Consider the following 19,895-nt stretch of genomic DNA (forward strand, 5'->3'; position numbering starts at 1 on the left):
AGGGAGAAGGTGCTGGAGGCAATGCAAGGGCCAACGCTGCAACCCATGTCATGCTAAATCACAGAGCAGCCCAGTCTCCTCCCCATCCACTGTCCCTGGGGACAGATGTGTCATGTTCTGACTGCCCCACCAGGCTGTCTCCTGCAGGCCCAGCCTTCCCTGTCCCCAGTGCAAAGGCTTTGCTGAGGGTTTCCCTGGTCTTTGATCCCCACTGGTGCAACACAAGTCTGCCCAGCCCAGGGGAAGCCAGCTCCAGGCACACATCAGCCTCGCAGGAGGAGGACATGAAGCCACCACGGGACTGGGTCCTCTCGGCTCTGAAGCAGGACACCCACCTCCTGGAGCTGCTCTGTCACCACGCTTCCCACCAGTGTACCCTGCCAAGGCTTTGTCCTCGCTAGTGTGTGGCACTGCTAGGCAGCAGCTTTCATAACCCTTTTAACAACATTATCTCTGCCGTGAGATCAGCTCCACAGTCTGGGCACAGCTGCAGATCCTTTTCAAAGCAGCATAAGCACAGGCTCTGCTTCGTTTCAACAGCCCGTGTTGTGCCCACAATGGGAACAGGCTCCACACAGCGGTGGAAACGCCCCGCTCCCAGAGGGCAGCGATTCTCCTGCCACAAGCAGCAGCCCAGAGGTAAAGATAAGGGCTGTGACCCACTGAAGAGCTCAGATGTCACCTGAGTCCCTCTGCAGGCAACAAGAAGCCCGTGAACAAGTGCAACAGCCTGGAGCCGTTTGCTGGATGTCTCTTCCAGCTGCCTTTTGGGGGATGGCAGGCTTGCCTCCGCTGCCAGCTTTGCTTTTAGGGCACATTGCAGCAAACAGGCTGGAAAGTCACTAAAGGGACACTGGCACACCTTGCCATAACACGCTGCTGGAGCCCAGCCCCAACAGTACCGGTATCAAGGACCTTCTGTATGAGAAGCTCCCAGGTATTTTTGTGGGGGTCCCACCCTGTTCTAGCCTGGCCAAGAGGCTCCAGTGCCGCCCAGCTGCATTCTCACCTCCAGGAGAGCAGTGGTGACAGAGCACATGCCCACCTCTGTACCATGCAAAACCCATCCGCTGCTCTCCACGGCCCTGCCCAAGCTCTCCCAGCACCCTCTTCCACAAAGCCCAGCAGGACCATCAGGGAGCGTTTTCCTTGCTAAGCCACAGCCTTCTATGGGAGTCCCTCAGCCAGAGTTTTTCCCACAGAGGGAGGGTTTGGACACAGGATCCAAGCCTCCTGCTGGGACACATCAACCCTTTCTGCTGCTTCTGCTTCCCATGGTGGTCAACACCACCAGAAGTCCCATCTGCTCGGCTGGGCTCTGCACAGCATCAGCCATGACAAAATTCACCGCAGAGGGGAGAGGCCCAAGGGGCATCATCCAGGCAGCAAGCAGAGAGCAGCTCCAAAGCTCCCCAGCCCATCTTGCAAAGCAGCTTGCAGGAGAAGCAATGGCCCAGCCACTTGTCCTCAGGAGCTTTAACCCTGTCTGACCCGAGGAAGAGGCCACCCCCAGAGATGTGCACCCTTGGCAGGGAAAGGTGATGCTGGAGTGCAACAGCCTGGGGTAAGACCCCGCTCTTTGAGCCCCTATTTATCCCTTCTGGCTTTCCATAGTAAGAAGTTAATCCAACAAAGCCCAAAACCATCAGAATTAAGTTCCGTTCTGAATTCCCTTCTATGTATCTCAGTGCTTGTGACCTCCGCAGCCAGCAGGTCCTGTCCCCATCCCTGAGGCTCGCTGCCTCATAATCCACGTGGCCAGGCAGCACAGCGCCTATCGGACACGCAGAGCAGGGAGCCAGCCTAGACTAAGGAGCTGCCACAATCCCATTCTTCCATGAAGAATTGCCTTCAGCTGGGAAAAACTAGGAACTAACAGACTCCTCATGCTGCCCAGCCCCACAGCTGGGCTCCAGCTGATGCCGATCCCCAGAAAGGCATGACAGGAGGCAGGAGAGCAACGGCAGTGCCAGGAAGGACAGACCCAAGCGCAGATTTCAACACAAACCAGGTTTGCTGGGATTCTTCCCCTGGGGATTTTCCAGTCTCTGCAGGGCCAGGCTGGAGCTGCCCTGCTCATGCTGCTCATCCCCTGCCCTGCAGCCCAAGGCCACAAAGGACAAGGGGGCAGCTGCAGCCCCGCGCAGGGCTCCATCCCCACCCAATGCTGTCTGTGCCTTTTTTCAACAGCCGAAGAGTGCAAATACCCTCAGCCAAATACCCTGAAATGCTAAAAGGAAATAAGCAGGAGAAAAAAAAAATCACTTTAAGATATTTCCGTTTCTTCATGACGTGTTGTGACAGGGACCGGCTTGTCTTTCAGGGTAACTCAATCCATCCCTGCCCCAGGGCTGGGCTGCTGCACAGGCTCAGCGCAGGCAAGAGGAGTGTGCGAGGTTTGCGGGGACACGTCCCCATCCCCAGCTAAGCCCCGTGTGCCTATGCTGATGTGGGGCAGGCATTTATGCAGCTCCCAGCACAGCAGTAGCCTCCAGCACCACCCTGCCTCTGCCCACCTTCCCTGTGCAACCCAAGGAAAACACGTGCCACTCATGGGATTCGGGTGATGCACACCAGGTATTGGGTCAAGAAGATGGGAGAAAATGGGAAAAAGTGGTCCTCATTTCCACAGCCTCCTTGTGTGGCACAGGGGACAGTGACAATGGCCACAACAAGAGCACCCTGCTCCCCAGTCATTGTATCTCCCCAGCGAGGGCAGGGCTGCATCCAGTACCCTAAGAGGAGCTCACAGGGTGCTGGGGTGCCCTGGGTGTGTGGCAAGTGAGAAAGCCTGCTGTGCACATGCAAACCGAGCACTTGGGAGTGGACAAGCATGTCACCCTCTGTGGCATGTGTCCCCAGGGAGGCGTGGTTGGGTGCGAGCCCATAGGGCAGGGCAAAAACCTCAAAAATCAGAGTCTGGGCCTCTGGACATCGTGAAGCTGTTGGCTGCAAGGCAGAGTAGCCTGGGATGGTGGGGACAGCAGCGGGATCCGGCCTAGGGATGGGGCTCACGGGTGGGGGTCCTCACTCAGGTTGCTAAATGGGATCGCTCTTCTGTCCCCAAGCCCAGCACACACCCCCAGGGGGGCAGATCCCAGCAAGGCAGCCGTAGCAACATGGAAATTCCCACAGTATCTAGTGAGGAAGCCAGCCCTGTCGCACTGGAAACATTGGCCGGCATGGTGCTCATCAGCCATGTTCGGCTTCTAAAGCAGGAAGACAGAGCATTGTAAAGCAGATTATACTGATTTGCTTTCGCACAGTGCAGCGAGCGGCAGAAACAGGAAACATCACAATGGTCTTCAGTGTACCGGAGATGTCTCAATTGTTATACTCAGCAATACGCCTGTTCCTATTAATGTGCCATTCAGTTATTTAGGAGACCAACAGAAAATCTCTGCCAAAAGGGACAGGCATCTTTTCGCTTGTTCCACCCGCCTTTGAAGCAGCCCTACCCAAACCAGGAGGGCAAGCTGCCTGAAAACCGACTGTGCTGGATTCCGGGCGTACGGGGGGCGGTCCAGCGCGGCTGAGACAAACATCCCCTTCGGAGAGGCTCCCTAAGCTACTCCAGATGGGATCTAGCCAAGTTATTATGGTAACAAGGAAATAAGTGGCAGAAAACTGCTCATGAAATCCAACTGCTCTGCCTGAGGTTAGGAGCCACATTCCTGTGCCGAGCTGCAAACAGACCTTGGTGCACGGAGCCGCCGCTGCACCGCCAGGACGAGCAGCACGAAGGTGATTTCTTCAAGGAAGAGAACAAGAGCAGGGCTGTGCAGCAGCCTTTAAGAGAAGCCAGGAACCGCACGTGCAATGAAGCAGACGCTGACTGACAAGTGCTTCAGCAAGGAACAATTTCTTTTGTCCTTTTCTTAGAAACAAACGCTGCTGAGAACAAACTCAACAAATCCCAGAGAAGCTCAGTGGCTTTTCTAACCAGCTTGTGCTCTCTGTGTCCCTCTTCCTCCTCATTGTTTCTGCCCCCCACCAAACAGGTTAGTGAATGAATCTGGGAGCAGAAAAGTTGTTGGAAATGGGAAATAAGAGATGGGCAGCCCACAGTGCCATTGCAGATCCCCAGAACCAAGGCTCACACATCGCGGGGTAGTTGGAGAGCCGCAGCTCAACACCAGAGCTCCCTGTGTGGCTGGAGAAAATCATGGGAAGTGACAAAAGTCATCCTGAAAATTATTTCTGTTGGAGGAGCAGCTACACTCTGGATTAATCCCTCTTGGTCAGAGCCACGGAACCACCCAGAGATGTCAGCTCACACAACTACAATCTGGGCTGGAAGCAACCTGCGGCCATCTCTGCTCCGTGCCCCTGCCCAAAGCACCCAGGTCAGGGTGCTCAGTGCTGTGTCCATTTGAGTCCCAAACACCTCCAAGGATGGAGGTCCCACAGCCTCTCTGGGCATTTGACCACCCTCATCACAGGAAAGCTGTTCCTCACACCTAACGCCAGCTTTCCATGAGCCCCATCCAGCGACACCCACTGCCTGGGGCTGCCAGAGCCCTGCGTGGCCGGAGGCGGGCGGCTATGCACAAGATGAGCCCGTGGCCAAAGAGCGACCACAACAAAGAAGGAACAAGGTGGGACTGGGCCTGTGGCCAAGAAGTGGCTCCACTGTAGGAAATAGGATGTGGTAGAGCAATTTGCTCCTTCCTCTTTTGACCCCGAGTAGCTATGGCCATCATAGCCACACAGCCTCAAAATTTCATCTCAAAATAACTCATTTCAAGACATGCCCCTGCCCTAAAAGCCCTCCCTGAGCCCTCAGCTGGATGTGAAAACCCAACCAAGGTGAAGCGAGCAAGGGCACAGCCCACAGCCTCCCACCAAGGCCAGGGTTTGCTCTTTCCTCCCTGATGGGGTGTGCGGGGGGAGCGATGCTAGCAGGGAAACTGTGGGCGGCTGAAGGGAGAAGTAGCAAAGCAAAGGTCAGTAGGGCTCAGCCAGCCTCTTCTGGAGACAACTTCTGAGCTCTCTCGAGGCACTGTGGGGGAAAACCTCAAAACTTCGTTTCCTTTCTCAGCAAGCCCTCGCTGTAGGCAGGGTAACAGTGGTGAGGGGAGCAGCCCAGCAGAGCAAGACCCCAGGGAGTGCCAGTCCCAAACTGCTCAGGCAGGGCTCCGAAGAGGTGCCACCCAAGTGTCCCCGGGGCATGCCAGGGGATGGAGCTCCCGGGGACTGGGTAGTGCAGGGCTGGGAAGGGTGCTGCTGTACCTGCACTGCAACAAAGGACGATCTGGCAGCATGAGCAGGCCAGTACTGCTGTGTACTGGAAGCAATGGGACAGGGGGGTGCTATCCTGTTGCTGGCCAGGTGGCTTTATAGCTAGCAGCCCAGAAAATGCCCCAAACAGCTCCAGCTGCTGGCACAGACACTCACCCTCCTGGAGTTTCACGCTCTGCAGGTAGAGAGGGTTCCTCAGCACATTGCAGCGCCCAGGCTCGTCCTCCTTGGTGAAGAGCAGCAAGTCCGAGTACACGAAGAGAGTCACCTGGATGGCACAAGAGTAGCAAAGAAGGTATCAGGAACTCATCTCTTGGCATTCAGTGTCTTGGAAAGATCCTCCACCCTGAGGAGACGCACCAGCCATGAGAGGCAGCCCAGACACCCCTGCCTTAAGGGTCTGGTTGCTGCTACACCCCTTGGGGTGCTGCCAGAAAGCCTCGGACGAGGCTCCCCCAGCTTGGCAGCCACCTACCGAGGCTTGTGGAGTCCCGTGACAGAAGGGATAAACCTGCCCGACAGTGCAGCGCTGCGCAAACACACCCTCTCTGCTCTCTCGTGTCACTTCCCATTTACATAAGTTATAAATCAGGGGAGCAGGAGGAGAGAACGTGTTACCAACTAATCCCAGCACACTGCAGAATTTGCAGCCTAAAAGCAAACATGGTCTACCTGAACACACTCACGGAGGAGCCTCTCCCTGGTTTCACTCTTTGCATGCACTGTTTTGTTCTCTTTGAGGGAAAAAAAAAAAAAACAACACCCTTTTTTTTTTTTTTTAACAAAAGCAGAACCCACAAGAGCAGTTGCAGGGAGCAAACTTGATACCTTTTAAATGCCATTGACAGGTAGAAAGCAAACACTGAACTGCACGTCTGCCCAGCTCTGAGCTTGAGCAGCCACTCAAGTGTCCTAGAAGCTGGGAGCTACTCCAGAGCTCACAACTCAAAAGGCAGATTTTGTTCTGCTTCTGGCTCTTGCCTGAGGTTGCTTGTTCAATCAGTACAGATTATTGTGTTTTTTAAAATGGAAAAATCAGCTCCTCCGCCGTACTGGAGATCCTTGACCCAGAAGCCTGGTTGGGCTGTGTGGCCTGGTGCAATCGCTGTGCCAGGAGCTGAGGTTTGAGCCTGTCCAGCTCTTCAGCAGAAGGTGGGGGCATGCAGCAAAGCTTGGAAGATGCCAGGAAGGGGCTGCAGCATGCCAGGGGGCACACTGATGCTGGACACTCTGCATAACGCCGAACGAAGTTCTGCTCTGGTCTCAGGACACGGCACATGAGCACACAGCTGCTTTTAGCCACTCCTCAGGATGCTCCCAAATGCCTCCCAGCACAAAAGGAGAGCACTTTGCAACACTGAGCCACAGCAAGGAGGGTTTTGTGGCCTTTTAGCAACTCATTTGCAAAAGCAGAAAACAACCCAGCATCCCAGGGGCTGGCACCACTGCCACCACCAAGTCACCCTCTGAAAGGTGACTTTGCCCAGGACAGGGTCTGAGTCACTGTTTACGGGGACGCATTCCCGGTACAGTTTGTCTCCGTGCCCGGCGGCTGACGGGCACATGTCAGGAGGGGGACAAGCTGGGCAGCAATTTATCACACGGCGCTGTGTCGCGTGTCAGGACAGCGGATCTGACTTTGCAACCAAAATCAGGCCCTTCCCACATGATTTCTCCTTGCTCTGCAAACTCATTTTTGTGGGATTCTTAATAAGCAGAAAGCTACCAGCATAGCTTTAATGGACAATTAAACCAGGGAGTGTCTGTTTCTCTCTGTATTATTTGGAAAATCCCTTCCCCTTGCTCTCAACACAGTGTTGGCCTAGTGCCCACATTTCCCCTCTTCATTACTTCTGACATCATTATTACTAATATAAGGAACAACAAAGTACAAACCACACTATACTTTCTCCCATGCCTCTCTTGCTCCATGCAGTACTCTTTCAGGGACATGCCCCAGTGCCAGCCCAGGACCCTCAGTCTCAATGAGATGTTCAGGCATTTTGAGAAGAGCAGCTCAGCAAAGCCAAGGAAGGAAAAGCAAGACCAGCAAGTGATACGAGTAGAAATGAAGGAAAGAAAATGCACACCTAACACACAAGGAATTTTAAAGGGAACGAAAAAGGGACAGAAGAACTAGCAGGGAAAAAACTTTGAAACCAAGTGGATTTAAATAGGGAATCATGACAACACAAACACATGCGAAGTGTTCGCAGGTACCATTGTGCTTTTACGGGAAGATGGGACTGATTGAATTCAGGATGCAGAGCAGATAAAAACACGGTTGGTGTGGTTGAAGTAAGAGCATCTCTATTAGATGCTGCTTCCAGGAAGACGTTTGATTTCAGAGCAGTTCCGCACAGCAGGGAGGTTTACAGAAGTCGGGGGGAGGGGAGGGGACACACAATGCTAGTGTGCCCCTCGCAGGCACGCAGCCAAAGCCCACCAGCAGCACCCCAGTGCTGTGGGGCAGGGCTCGAGCCAGCCCTGCTGGCAGAGGTGTAAGCAAGACCCCCCTGCAGGGCTGAGCACGGAGCCTGGAGCCCTGGCGATCCCTGGGCAGCAGCCAGGAGGTGGGAGAAGAGGCTAGGGCTGGAGCCAGCAGGCCGGGGTTGTGCCCAGAGCTGCCACCATGCTGCCAACGAAGTGCAGCATGCCCCTAACAGCCCCTTGCAGACAGGTCTGGTACCTGCCATGATGCACCACAGGGCTCACAAAACCCAAAGAGCAAACGAAAAATAAACACAGCGCCTGCACTCATCCAGGCATGGCACAGAATCCACCAGAGCTGCTCCTCAGAGAGTTCGAATATCTTTGTCTGTTTTCCAGAACTAACTTCGCCTTCTAAAATGAGAAAGAAAATGAATGGGATGATGAAAGGACTCCTCTGAAGGCGGAGACAGGCACACCTGTGTTATTACTAGAGTGGAGCATGGCCACATGGCAGTCATCACACCGACATTTCAGTGGGAGTAAGTAGATTTTACAGGAAAAAACGTTTGGAGAGGCTGACACTGACGGCTCAGAAACTGTTCATCAGTGTGTGCTTGCTCCACAGCAAGCAGCAAAGACCCTTCTGCAGGTAGATTTGACTAACTACAGAACGTAACTAGCAAAATATTGTTACAGAAGGAAGAGGTACATTTAAAGAGTTTCATAAAAGAAAACATGAGAAAATGAAAGCCAGGGGGGAGGTGGGAAGTGCTGGGTTATGTGCTTCCCCAGGAGGAGAACAGGGGACCAGCACCACACTGCCACAGAGCCCTGCCACAGGAAGGGGGAAGTGATGGCTGTGCCTCGTCAAGCAAAACATGGAAAACAAAACAAAACATGACAAAAAGGTGCTCAGGAATTAAGCCTTGCAGCCAAAGCACCTTCAAAGTCAGGCTTAAGAACTTTCCTCCTAAGCCTGTCCTCTTCTGCACACCTACGCACGGCCGCTGCTGTTTGGGGTAGGGCAGGGAGGGGTCTGCAGCCGGTAACTGCAGCAGTGCACCAGCACGGCCCCGGCAGGACGGGTCAGTGCCAACCCTGCCTGCTGACACAGCTCCCCTACTCCAGCAGCAGTTTCTGTGTGCTGATCACGCAGTGGTGATCGCCTGCATCACTGGCCAGAGATTGCTGTCTGCAGTTGGCTAGAGCAAGCCCAGGTATCCCGATCACACATCTTTCCTTAGGACTGATCCACACACATTTTGTATCCCTTTACTAGTACTGGATTCTCCTCCAAAAGAAATAGGTGCAACCTCAAAGTCCAGTTAGAACAGCATGAGGGTTGTACCCGCAAGGCTCACGTGTCCCCAGTCACTGGGATGATCTAAATGAACGAAGCTTTCTTAATCTTCCTCAAATTTTCCAAATCTAGAGTTATCCTCGTGGCTGTTGGGGAGAGGGGGGGCATGCAAATTCATATACTCTAGGAAGCAGACATGACTGGTGGACTCACCAGACCACGAATAACACTGCTCCCCGCATACAGGCTGCTAACACCCACTCACTTCTATTTGCTGCTCCCCAGTTACATGCTTCAAAGTCACAGCTTTCTGGGCTTTCTCTGCACGGCCTGTAATTCACTTGATTTTCACAGAGACCACAGGAATGGGAGCACACAAACAAAAATAATCAAGTTTCCACAGCTTAGTATATCAGCATCAGTCAGCTGAGCCCCAGTCTAAGTACAGAAGCGGTCTAAGTTTGTGGGCAGGGTAGGTGCACACACATTGGGCACAGTGCTTTGGAGATGGGCAGGAACTTCCCAGGTCAGGGAAACTTTATCAGGTTCGGTATATGCTAAAGCCTTTGAGTCGCTGCTTGCCATGCTACAGCCCTAGCCCTCTAACCATGATCCTGGATTTTGACTTCCAAATGGGCCCGTACTAAGTAGATGCTCTCCTACCAAGACTTCCCAAGCCTTTCAGCCCACAATGCATTTACCCTTTTACAACCTCACACATTTTTTCTGTCAAGATTATTGGCAAGGGGGCTATATACTCCGCAAGGAGTTTATATGCTCATCTAGACTTTGATGAAGACACAACACCACACTTGCCCAAAGCAGATCCATGGTGGTGATTTCAACTGTCAATCTTGAGCCTCACCTTGGCTTACTGGAATCAAACCCTTTTCTACTGTGAGCATTTGGAGAGGGCAAGCACTGAAGGCTTCAAAGGGTTGTGCATCTATGCTCAAACATAAGTATAAGCAGTGGCTGAGCAGATGGGGAAATGGTATCACCCAGTTCAGAAATTATGAAGATGAGGACATAAAGAGGCAGTGGAGAAGTAGGAATGGAGTGCATAGGACTAATGTGGTGGAGGGAGGAGGTGAACACAAGCTTCTGATGTTGTCAGACAAATGAAGCTGTCTAAAAAAAGACTGAAAATAGGATCTTGAAACATCTGTGCCAGAGAGTAGGGTTTTAGTCAATCCATTGTGTTGGCCAAACCCAGCCACACACTGAAACAGGGAAATGGCAATTCCATCAATGGCCAGGAGGGCCAAGAACTCGCATTCAACACCTGGGAAAAATAATGTAAAGCCCTTGCCTTGCAGAGAAAGGCCTAAAGCCTGGGTGTGCTGGTCTCCGTTCACCAGACTTCTGGCAGAGCTGGGGCTTCTGGGGTTCAAGGGAGGACCGTAATGACCTGCACACCCTGCCAGGATGGCAGAGAGCTGAGAAGGAGCTGAGTGTGGTCTGTGGTGCGAAAGTACCACAGGGCATTGGGAAATTGCCTCCAGGTTTGTTAGAAAGGCACCAAGAAGGACAAAACCCACGTTCGACACCTTGAGCGCAGTTGCCTGCATCACACAGGTTCCTCTGGCACACCGCAGGCTGGAGGGATTTCAGAAGACCGTAAAAGCGGGAATTGCAACAAAGTCTAGACAGGATGTGATTAAGGCCTGAATAAGGATTGCCCCAGAGGTAAGGTCAGGGAAAGGACAGATTCTGGCAAGCCTCCAGAGAGATAGGTTGACTCCTTTAGGAGATGGGAGAGAGCTTGCTAAGGATGCATTGCCAAGCATGGAAACTGCCAAGGGGAAAAGATTCTGGTTTAAAAAATAAAAATGAGACACAATCTCCATTTCCAGCCCCTTCACCTGGGCTCTCTTCTCTCAAGCCACTCAAGCAAAGCAGAAAAACAAGCAGCCCTGCAAACCACAGGAGCAGTGGTCCAGTTTGAGAGAGGCTGCATGGCAGAAGCAATGGAAAAATGGGAAGACACAAGGAGCAAGGTAGAAAGGAGCCATCAGAAACAAGACGGCCTCTATTGAGGCAGCAGAGAAGCCTGGAAAGGGAGTGAGCCCAAGTGAAAAGAGAAGTTGGAGAAGTTGGTGAATGGAGTCAAATCCAGTTGGAGGCCAGTCACTAGTGGAGTCCCTTAGGGCTCGGTACTGGGGCCAGTCCTCTTTAACATCATTATTGATGATCTGGATGAGGGGATCAAGTGCACCCTCAGCAAGTTTGCAGACGACACCAAGTTAGGTGCATGTGTCGATCTGCTCGAGGGCAGGAAGGCTCTCCAGGACGATCTGGATAGGCTGGACCGATGGGCCAAGGCCAACGGTATGAAGTTCAACAAGGCCAAGTGCCGGGTCCTGCATCAGGGGTGACCTTATTGCACTCTACAGGTGCCTTAAAGGAGGCTGTAGTGAGGTGGGGGTTGGACTATTCTCCCACGTGCCTGGTGACAGGACAAGGGGGAATGGACTAAAGTTGTGCCAGGGGGAGGTTTAGGTTGGATATTAGGAAAAACTTCTTTACTGAACGGGTTGTTAGTCACTGGAATAGGCTGTCCAGGGAAGTGGTTGAGTCACCATCCCTGGAGGTCTTTAAAAGACGTTTAGATGTAGAGCTTAGGGATATGGTTTAGTGGAGGACTTGTTAGCATTAGGTCAGGGGTTGGACTTGGTGATCTTGGAGGACTCTTCCAACCTAGACTATTCTGTGATTCTGTGAGCCCTTCTGAACCAGGGAATCTCCATTGTGGCCAGGCTACTTTAGGTCCTGCTGGCCTCAGAAGTTTCTCTCACAGCCTGTCAGGACTAAAGCAGACACCTTTGCCTTGCCCCACCAGAGAAGGGAGGTCTCTGGCCTTCCAGAAAAGTACACACCGATTCCTTGAAGCCCTTCAAAGCTCTGCTGAGACCCTGTAAGTGATGCACTGCAGACATTCCCAGGGATGTGGCTGATGTTCCAGGGTCCTACCTACGGCTCCTGGCTCCTGACAGTACCAGGCTCAGCACCCCACCCCAGTTCATGCTGAGGGAAAGACTCCTGCCTTCCAAAGCAGGGGCTGCCACATGCTTGTTCCCATTCAGTGCTTCTATTTTTTTTTCACTGCACTTAGTCACAGCTTCTTGCCTTGCCCTTCTGCCAGGCGTTCACAGATACTACAGCCTCAAGGCACCATCATTCTCAAAGGCTGTCTCACGTTCCTGGCCAGTGTACAGCATCCTGCCCTTTCCTGGCAGCAGCTCCAATTGGGAAATCCTTTTCCAGCCTCACGCTCATCCTTAGGGCATCATAAGCAAACAGAGTCATTTCCCTGAGACAACCTCCTCCTAATCCTGTCCACAGATGGGTCTCCAAAATGGCTAAGGTGGCCATTTGGTGACCGAACAGCACACCTCCTTCAAACATGCTTGTCCTGAGACTCTCCATCATCTAAATATGAACGTCCTCATGCACACATGCTTCACCCCGGCTAAAAAATGGTGTGAATTACTCAATTATTTTATATTTGGCTGCTTTTTCAGACCTCTGAGTCTGACCTGAAGGCAAGTAACTCCAAACCATCCAGGAGAAGCATCCTGACTTCAAGGTAGCCACCACATTTCCAAGCCATCGCAGCACAGCTGTGCTGCACAGCCATGCATTTATCTGACTTTTCATTCAGGCAGGTGCCCAGAAGACCCTGAACAGCAAAGAACAGCAGGACAGACGGGAAGAGTTTTATTTACAAATGAGCGGCAAGTTCGCTAATGGGTGATACAATTTTTCACGGAGCTTGGCAGGAAAAAAATAAATAAATCAAGTCAAAATAAGAGATGAATTACATGTTGAAAACCAGAGGGACAGTGAGAGAGGTCACTCAATGCAATCTTGAATGGCTTTGTACCATTCAAGCAAATCATTTCTGGGATTCTGCTACCCAAAAGGTGTTACACTGAAACTAAGATTACTCAAGTAAAAGTTCCTCTATGGTTCTGTGAAGATGACACATTGTTCAGTCCAACTAAATGCAAAATATTCTGTACAGTGTATCCTGTACTGAGATTCACTGAAAAGGCCCCAAAAGAAACTGTAGTTTCCTTCAGCACTAGTGAGCAGTGCACGAGTGGGTTCTCCCAACTGCACTGTTCACTGAGACACCTTCTCTGTCCCACGTTGCACAGTTTGCAGACTTTACAGCTAGAAGCGAGCAAAGCCATGCCAGTTTGGATGTTTAGAGCTGTCAAATACATGGGTTCAGCGTGCAACCAAAACTTAGTTGTTTCCCCAGATTTTTAATAGCTTTCTAATAATGTTGCAGAAAAGAAGCTGAAATAACACAAAGGAGAGGATTTTGGAAAGGACACGAGACCTGCTTCATGAGCTAAATTTCTAAAAAGCCCTGTGATGCGTTCTATGGCTAGGTCTCTAAACTGGCACAAAATATTCTTAAACTCCCTCTTCCTGGGTCTGTCTGAGACTGGCATGAATTTGCCCTGCACATTTGCTCCTTCATGAGTGTGAAGGAAGACAAGAAAGAGCTGATTTCTACCAAAAAGGACATATCAATGTTTAGTTTATCCCATGGTAACCTGACCACAAGTTTTTCTAAATATCATAGTAATAGAAGTACTGCACAGTAGACCATTTCCCTTCTCAATCTACTACATGAGTGCAGAAAAGCGAGTTTAGAAAGCTCAGACAGCATGGAAAGTGTCTTACCTGTATAGTCCTGCTTCTGCTCTCATGAAGAAGCAGCTCCTCTGACAGAAGCAGAGTCCGGGCTGGGTTGCAAAGATCTAAGGGCTACATTTGAAAGGAAAATTAAAAAAAAAAAAAAAAAAAAAAAAAAGGAAAGAAAGAAAGAAACAGTCAAACCTTCCACTGGAAGTGTGGTTTGCCAGAAAAACTTTCCACCCACCAAACCCACTTTGTCTTCACTTCAGGCTGTAACTCATTCAGGGAGGGCCGCCCCACGCTGCCCTCAAAAGGACAGAGAGCCTGCAGTCCAGCGCCGCGACAGAAAAGAAAACCTTACACCTAACACCTACGTCAGGCTCATCTATAAAAAGACAATAATCAGCTGCTCACTGCTTTGTACTTTAACAGCTCTGCACCACGCAGGCTGGGTTATGGGTGCTCTTCAGCAGGAAGCACAACCACAGCAGCAGCACGTTAGGTTCCCACCTCCCTCAGACATGATTTTATGGATGCCTCACACGTAAGTTTAAATGACTTTAAGAAGGCTGGCCTTCCCATGACACATCCAGCTCACAGGTCAGCGCCTCCAGCTCGTCTCAGTTTCACACCAGAGCAGAGCAGGAGAGGTTGAGCTGTCCTGGCTGCTGCTCAGCCCGGGCAGCCCAGCACAGCCCTCGAAGGATCCTCCGGAGCAGCACAGCCAGCAGGGGACCCTGCACAGGGGCCGTGCAGGACGAGACCGTGCAAAGCATAAAAACCACTTCCTGAAGTGGCAGAAACAGCCCAGACTCAACCTAAGACAAATTTTGGCCAGATGAGTAAATAGCCAGGAGTGCTAACTGTGTTCCTACCCAACACCAAACGGAGCGCGCAACCGTGGCTGGTGTTAATGTCAGCAGCCCCCTCAGTGCTGCTGGGGAGGACAGAGGTGAGCACAAGGCCAGCCCCGATCACCAGCCCCAGTCTGCCCCTGAGGAGTTCCCCATCTCAGGCCAGAGTCACAGACAACAGAGATCATGGGTTTGAGCCCAAAGCAGACGGCCTGAGCTGCCACGATAGTATCGCCACTAACAGGAGGACCGATAGCTTCCCACAGCCTCAGGGATGCTGTATCCATCAGTAACGTCCCCAAATATACAGACCTTCTGGGGTTTTGGCCATATGAAGGGCAAAAATGGAAGGCATGGAAGTAGTTACAGCTACCACCACCACATTTAGGGTGTGATTTTATGAAAGTCATTTGTGGAACTGGGGAGCGAGAACATAATCTGCTAAGACTACTGCTCTGGATCCTTGTCAATTATTTTAGTGCTGGCCACCAACTAGACTACAAAACCTTTGTCCACACACTAATAACAGCACGAAGAACCCACATTGATCTTCAGTTACACCAAGTTGGCTGCTGAAGCCTGAACACTGGTACACCTTCTCCTGTTTCAAGCAAGCACCCAAGGGCCAGACTTGAAAGCTGAAAAGGGAAAGTCCAGCTTGGGCAGGACACAGCTCCCTCAGAGAAAGTACCTGGCACTGTGCCGAGCACAGCCAGCTCTGGGGAAGAGAGATGAGGCTGACAGGGGATCCACGCATTGGTATGTACTTCTAATGTACTTCCAGCCACACTCACCTGCACGAAGACGGGGAATACCAACACTTTGGGAGCCAGCGTCACGTATGTGCCGTAGCTGGAGTGTGGGATGTGTGGCCTCACTATGGTACAGTTCTGGTAATTCCCATAGCTCTTCATCGTCTGCACAGTCTTCATCAGCCTCGATTTTCTCCCAGAGCCCATGTGTGACTTCCCTTTGCATCCATTTCCTGGACCAAGAGAGGAAGCAGAAGGACACAGAAAATCAGAAGAGAGCTCTCGCAGAGCTACTGCATATCACTGGCGTGGCTTCTGTTCTCACAGGCTGGAGGATGGCACAAAATCTAACGGGAATAGCTGGAGCCTGGAGCTGCAGGGATATTCATCACTCTGCTGTCAAAGTCTCTTGGGGTTTCATGAAATAACAGCACTGACTTCATTTTTCCTAATGCAAAATGAGATGCCCTGTCACATTTATGCACAATCAAGAGCTACGTTCTTGCTGGACCAGGACTCCACTGGGTTACCCCACAGCACCAACACATCCGTGTGCACACAAACATGAACCCAAAGTCACAGCCACCCCCACTGCAGGCCAGCACATCTTCCTGCATTTGGGTGTATGCTGTCTTCTGTACAGTTTATGAATACAGTGCTTCAGAGAAAGAGACGTGGTGTGATTACATATATCTCCCTATGCTGTAGCGAGAGCACAACACAAACAATAAAGAAAAAGGACAACCCCAAACACAACCTGAATCACACAAGCACCGAGGAGCTTCCCCCCATCAGGAAATAGCCGCCTGCACCACCGACCTACAGCCATTCCCTTTCTAGTGGGGGAAAATCATCTATGATTAACTCTGGGTGGGGAAAGAACACTGAAATGTAAGCCCTGGGACATTTTTATCCACTGAAGTCCTGCCTGTGCTGAATTCAGGGCATGGGAGTTAGAAAAGTACGGGAACTTCACATCATGGGGTGGGGTTGATGCTTTTAATCACAGCTTTTAGAAGACATTCAGATTAGAGAAAGGGACAGAAGCGATGAACACATTCATCAACACGTGGGGATCAACCCATATCTTTCCAAATCATTCCGGGATGTGATGGTTACTCAGATATGTGGGTGACTTTGAAAAGGATGACCTCAGTTTGCATGAGGCTGGCACAACATCATCCCCTGTCTTTCAGCATCACATTTTGGTGCTGGAAGAAGTGCGAGCAGCCTGACTGCTTTTCGCTCTGTCCCACTTTACCACAAAAAGCCTCACTCAATAGAGGGATTACACAGAAGCGGTGTAACCCAGCCTCAGCTGGGTGAGCACAGCTATGACTTCTCCCAGCAAGCCCACTCCAACTCCCATGGCCACTCCACGCCTGCAGCCTGCATCACTCAAGGCCAGTAGACATCAGACGATATGCCAGACCAGTCCCAGAATCTCTAAAAGAATTGATAATTCTCTGATTAAAAGCATTATGTATTACTCTTGTTCCATACTACCTGCTGCTTGAGTGAGCCCTTCCTCCCCCTATTGCTGGGTAATGGTTGCTGTATAGGATTTCTAAACCATTTCCTCCCAGCCTTTGAATACATCCAGCCAGCTCCCAGCAGCATTTTGCCTCATGAGTGCAGGCGCAGGACACAGAGTGCCCTGAGGATGCTGTCCCTGGGCAGAAACTATCTCAGTGATGAGGTGAGAGCATCGCAGACTGTTGGGAGCTGGTGCCTCTGCTCACAAGCACCTATGAGCACCAAAACAGTTCAGATGCACTGGAGGCAGCAGTGCTGAGGATGTCTTTACATATCTCCTCCTCCCCAGACCCATTAGATGGAGCCAAGGGAAGACCAACAGGCAGGACCAGAACCAGAAGGGAGGTGCCCAGCAGCCCTCTGTGCTGCTCTACTCTCTGGTGCATGAGGACAGCTTGGCTGCCAGCAGGGAGCAGCTCTGCAACATTTCCTCTTGAGAGCACAAGATCCATCAGGTCCCAGAGCCTTAGCACCCCCTGGTCAACCCTGCTCTGTCCTAAAACTCACAGGCAACAAGTGCCCTGGGAAATGAATGTGTCTCTAACCAAAAATTCAAGCTTTCTTCTGAAGAAGCCCCGCTGAAAACTTACAGCATCTCCTCCCTCCAACAGCTGATGAACCAAAGCAGCTCAGGTCCAGCAGGTAGACCAGGAAAAAAGCTGGAGCATTAGCCCAGGATCCTCACCCACAGCCATGTCTAAGGACCATGAGGAGCAAACCCTCCTGCAGCCCCCACTAGAAGGGTGCCGCAGCAGAGACCCCCGAGCAGCCCTGTGCCCTTCCTCCCATCATAGCAGCTTTCAGCGTGGTGGCTTCTGCCTCTGCACCGCAACAAACACCCATAGCCTTCCTGAGCAGAAATGGGCCAAAACACTCCTGAACATGGCTCAGAGTAGATAGGGTCTGGTCCAAAGCAAACATATGAACCTACCCAACATTATATATTCCGCTAAGTATTAGGAAGTAGTGTGTTTACTTTCAGATAAATGCCAGCAGAGCCAGACCACACTCTGCTGGCAATCCAAACCTGCTGTTTACTGTTTGCTTTAACAGCCTGCCTTTGCAGGGGGGCAGTTCTCGTGACCCAGGGGTTGTTTCCACCTCTGAGTACAATAATTCTGACATTTTCTCCTTCCCTTTCTCATGGTTGTGCTGCCACATAAAAACCAAAGCATGAGAGACAGCCCAACACAGGACAGATATAAACTGCCTGGGCCACTCAGGGTTTGCTTTTCCACTTATCCCTAAATCACCTCATTTCATTTGAGGCATTCATCACCTGCACAAGTCCCATTTTCTGCATGCTGGCACAGAAGCACATCCAGCCTGTCTGAAGCATCAGCTCCTGTCTCAGTGTGACTGGTGGCCACCTCCACACTGCCGTGCTTAATCATCACTCAGGATAACTACTGTGTTCTTCTCTCTGAAGGCTTAGCGTTAAATAAACTGAAAATAATCATTAAAAATTACTATGGGAAGAAGCCTGAGTCTTTCAAATTCCACTCTGCTGTGAGAACAAGTCCCCACGGCTCAGCTCATCTTCGCACAGGCTCCACAAATGGCGGGGAAGAGCTGCAGTTATCCCAGGTGCGGAACAGCCTCTGCAGCTCAGCTGTGGGAAATTCTTCCAGCTGCAGAGCCCCAAGCATGGGGGCATTCAAAGACTGGGGCTCCCTCCTGCTCCCCAGCGTCCCCATCACGGCTTTGCCAGCCCCACACCTCACCATCCTGGAGCACTGCCCAATCTTTATAAGCAGCACAAACTTTTCTAGCTGGAAATTGCACTGAAAATAGTGCCAGCACCAGGGAGGGACAGCGGAGTCAAAGACTCCTGCAAGATCATACCTAGGAGGTCGGCTCTGCTACGGACACACAGATAACCCTTGGGCATCCGAACAGAGCAGAGTGCAAGTGCTGCCTCCCAAAGTTCCTGAATCAAGCAGCAGGCAAAAGGTGTTTTTGCAAGGAGCTGAACATGCTGAAAACTGCAATTTTGTTAATAAAGTCAACAGCACCCAGTGAACACACTGGGGAGTATCCCCAGAACTCATTACTCTTGGGTTGCTTGTGAGCCTGGTCTCCCTTGCCAAGTGACAGTCCCCTGTTGCTGTCCTGCTCAGGAAGACCTCCCGTTGGCCCCCACTCCCTCTCTCGCAGCCCAGCATTCATGCAGTCCCCCCAGCCCTGACGCACACCCCACCCCACTCTCCCTGTAAGCCCAGCCACACATGGTTCTTCAGCGGATCCATTGCAAAAAGTGAGTTTATGCTTCAAAGATTTTCAAGGAGAGCTGGTCCAGAGACTGCCAGCAACCTTGCAGCAGCCCAGGAAATGAATATTCCCCAAACCTGGCCCTTCAGCCTGCACTGCTGCCTGCACAAATCCAGCTCATGGCCATCCTCACTCCCCTAGAGATAAAATGAACTGCAGAGCAGGGGGACGCTATTAGCACTATTAGCAAATTAGTACAGTATCATGCCTGAGAAGGGAAACATATCACGGGTAGACCCATAGATGCCTAGGGAACTGCCATATCATAAATATTTAGCACTTTCACACTTCATGCTTTCATCATCCCCCAGCCGAAAGCCCCTACCACCAGCCTCCCTTCTTCAGCCGCGCTGTGAGCACCCACAGAGCCCTTCTCATCACCATGAGGCTCATTCAGTCACATCAGCAGCTGTGCTCTCCTCGGGGCATGGTGGAAGGGTTCTTGCTTTTATGTTTGACCAAAAGAATGGGAAGATGCCACAGCCAAGAGCCTCAGGCTCCTGTCACTGTCCTCAAAATTCAAGGGACTCCAGTGCAGGGCTGAGAGCAAAAGCTAGCACTGGAAAGGCTGGATCTAGCTCTGCTGGGAGCTCTGAGCAGTGTTTCCAGTACATCAGCAACTTACCCACAGTAGCATTGTTCTCTTGGTAGACAGGCCTCAGCAGCTGTAAGACACAACCCGGAAAGGAGACCGTCACCTGAAGTGGGCTCAAGGCAGACGTCACAACAACAGCAAATTTCATCATGCCCAACCCAGCAAAGCCAAAGCATTCCAGAGAGGTGAAAATCTTTTATGCCCACCAGAAAAAGAGAACTTGTTCTGTGCCGTGGCCTGCACAGTGGAAGCACTTC

The 19,895-nt window shown here is 51.5% G+C and overlaps 1 protein-coding gene across 3 annotated transcripts in view; it reads right to left on the minus strand.

Moving 5' to 3' along the window:
- RGS3 (regulator of G protein signaling 3) overlaps positions 1 to 19,895 on the minus strand; it is a 74,960-nt gene that overhangs the window by 37,036 nt on the left and 18,029 nt on the right. For all 3 annotated transcript variants that reach the window (XM_035341563.1, XM_035341564.1, XM_035341565.1), the window contains 4 exons: positions 19,669 to 19,708; positions 15,279 to 15,469; positions 13,676 to 13,759; positions 5,398 to 5,509 (listed from right to left, as the gene is read on the minus strand). In XM_035341563.1, coding sequence (XP_035197454.1) covers positions 5,398 to 5,509; positions 13,676 to 13,759; positions 15,279 to 15,469; positions 19,669 to 19,708 — 427 coding nt within the window. The remainder of the gene's footprint in view (positions 1 to 5,397; positions 5,510 to 13,675; positions 13,760 to 15,278; positions 15,470 to 19,668; positions 19,709 to 19,895) is intronic.

Source organism: Oxyura jamaicensis, chromosome 17 (assembly GCF_011077185.1).
Source record: "Oxyura jamaicensis isolate SHBP4307 breed ruddy duck chromosome 17, BPBGC_Ojam_1.0, whole genome shotgun sequence".
NCBI classification, from domain to species: domain Eukaryota; kingdom Metazoa; phylum Chordata; class Aves; order Anseriformes; family Anatidae; genus Oxyura; species Oxyura jamaicensis.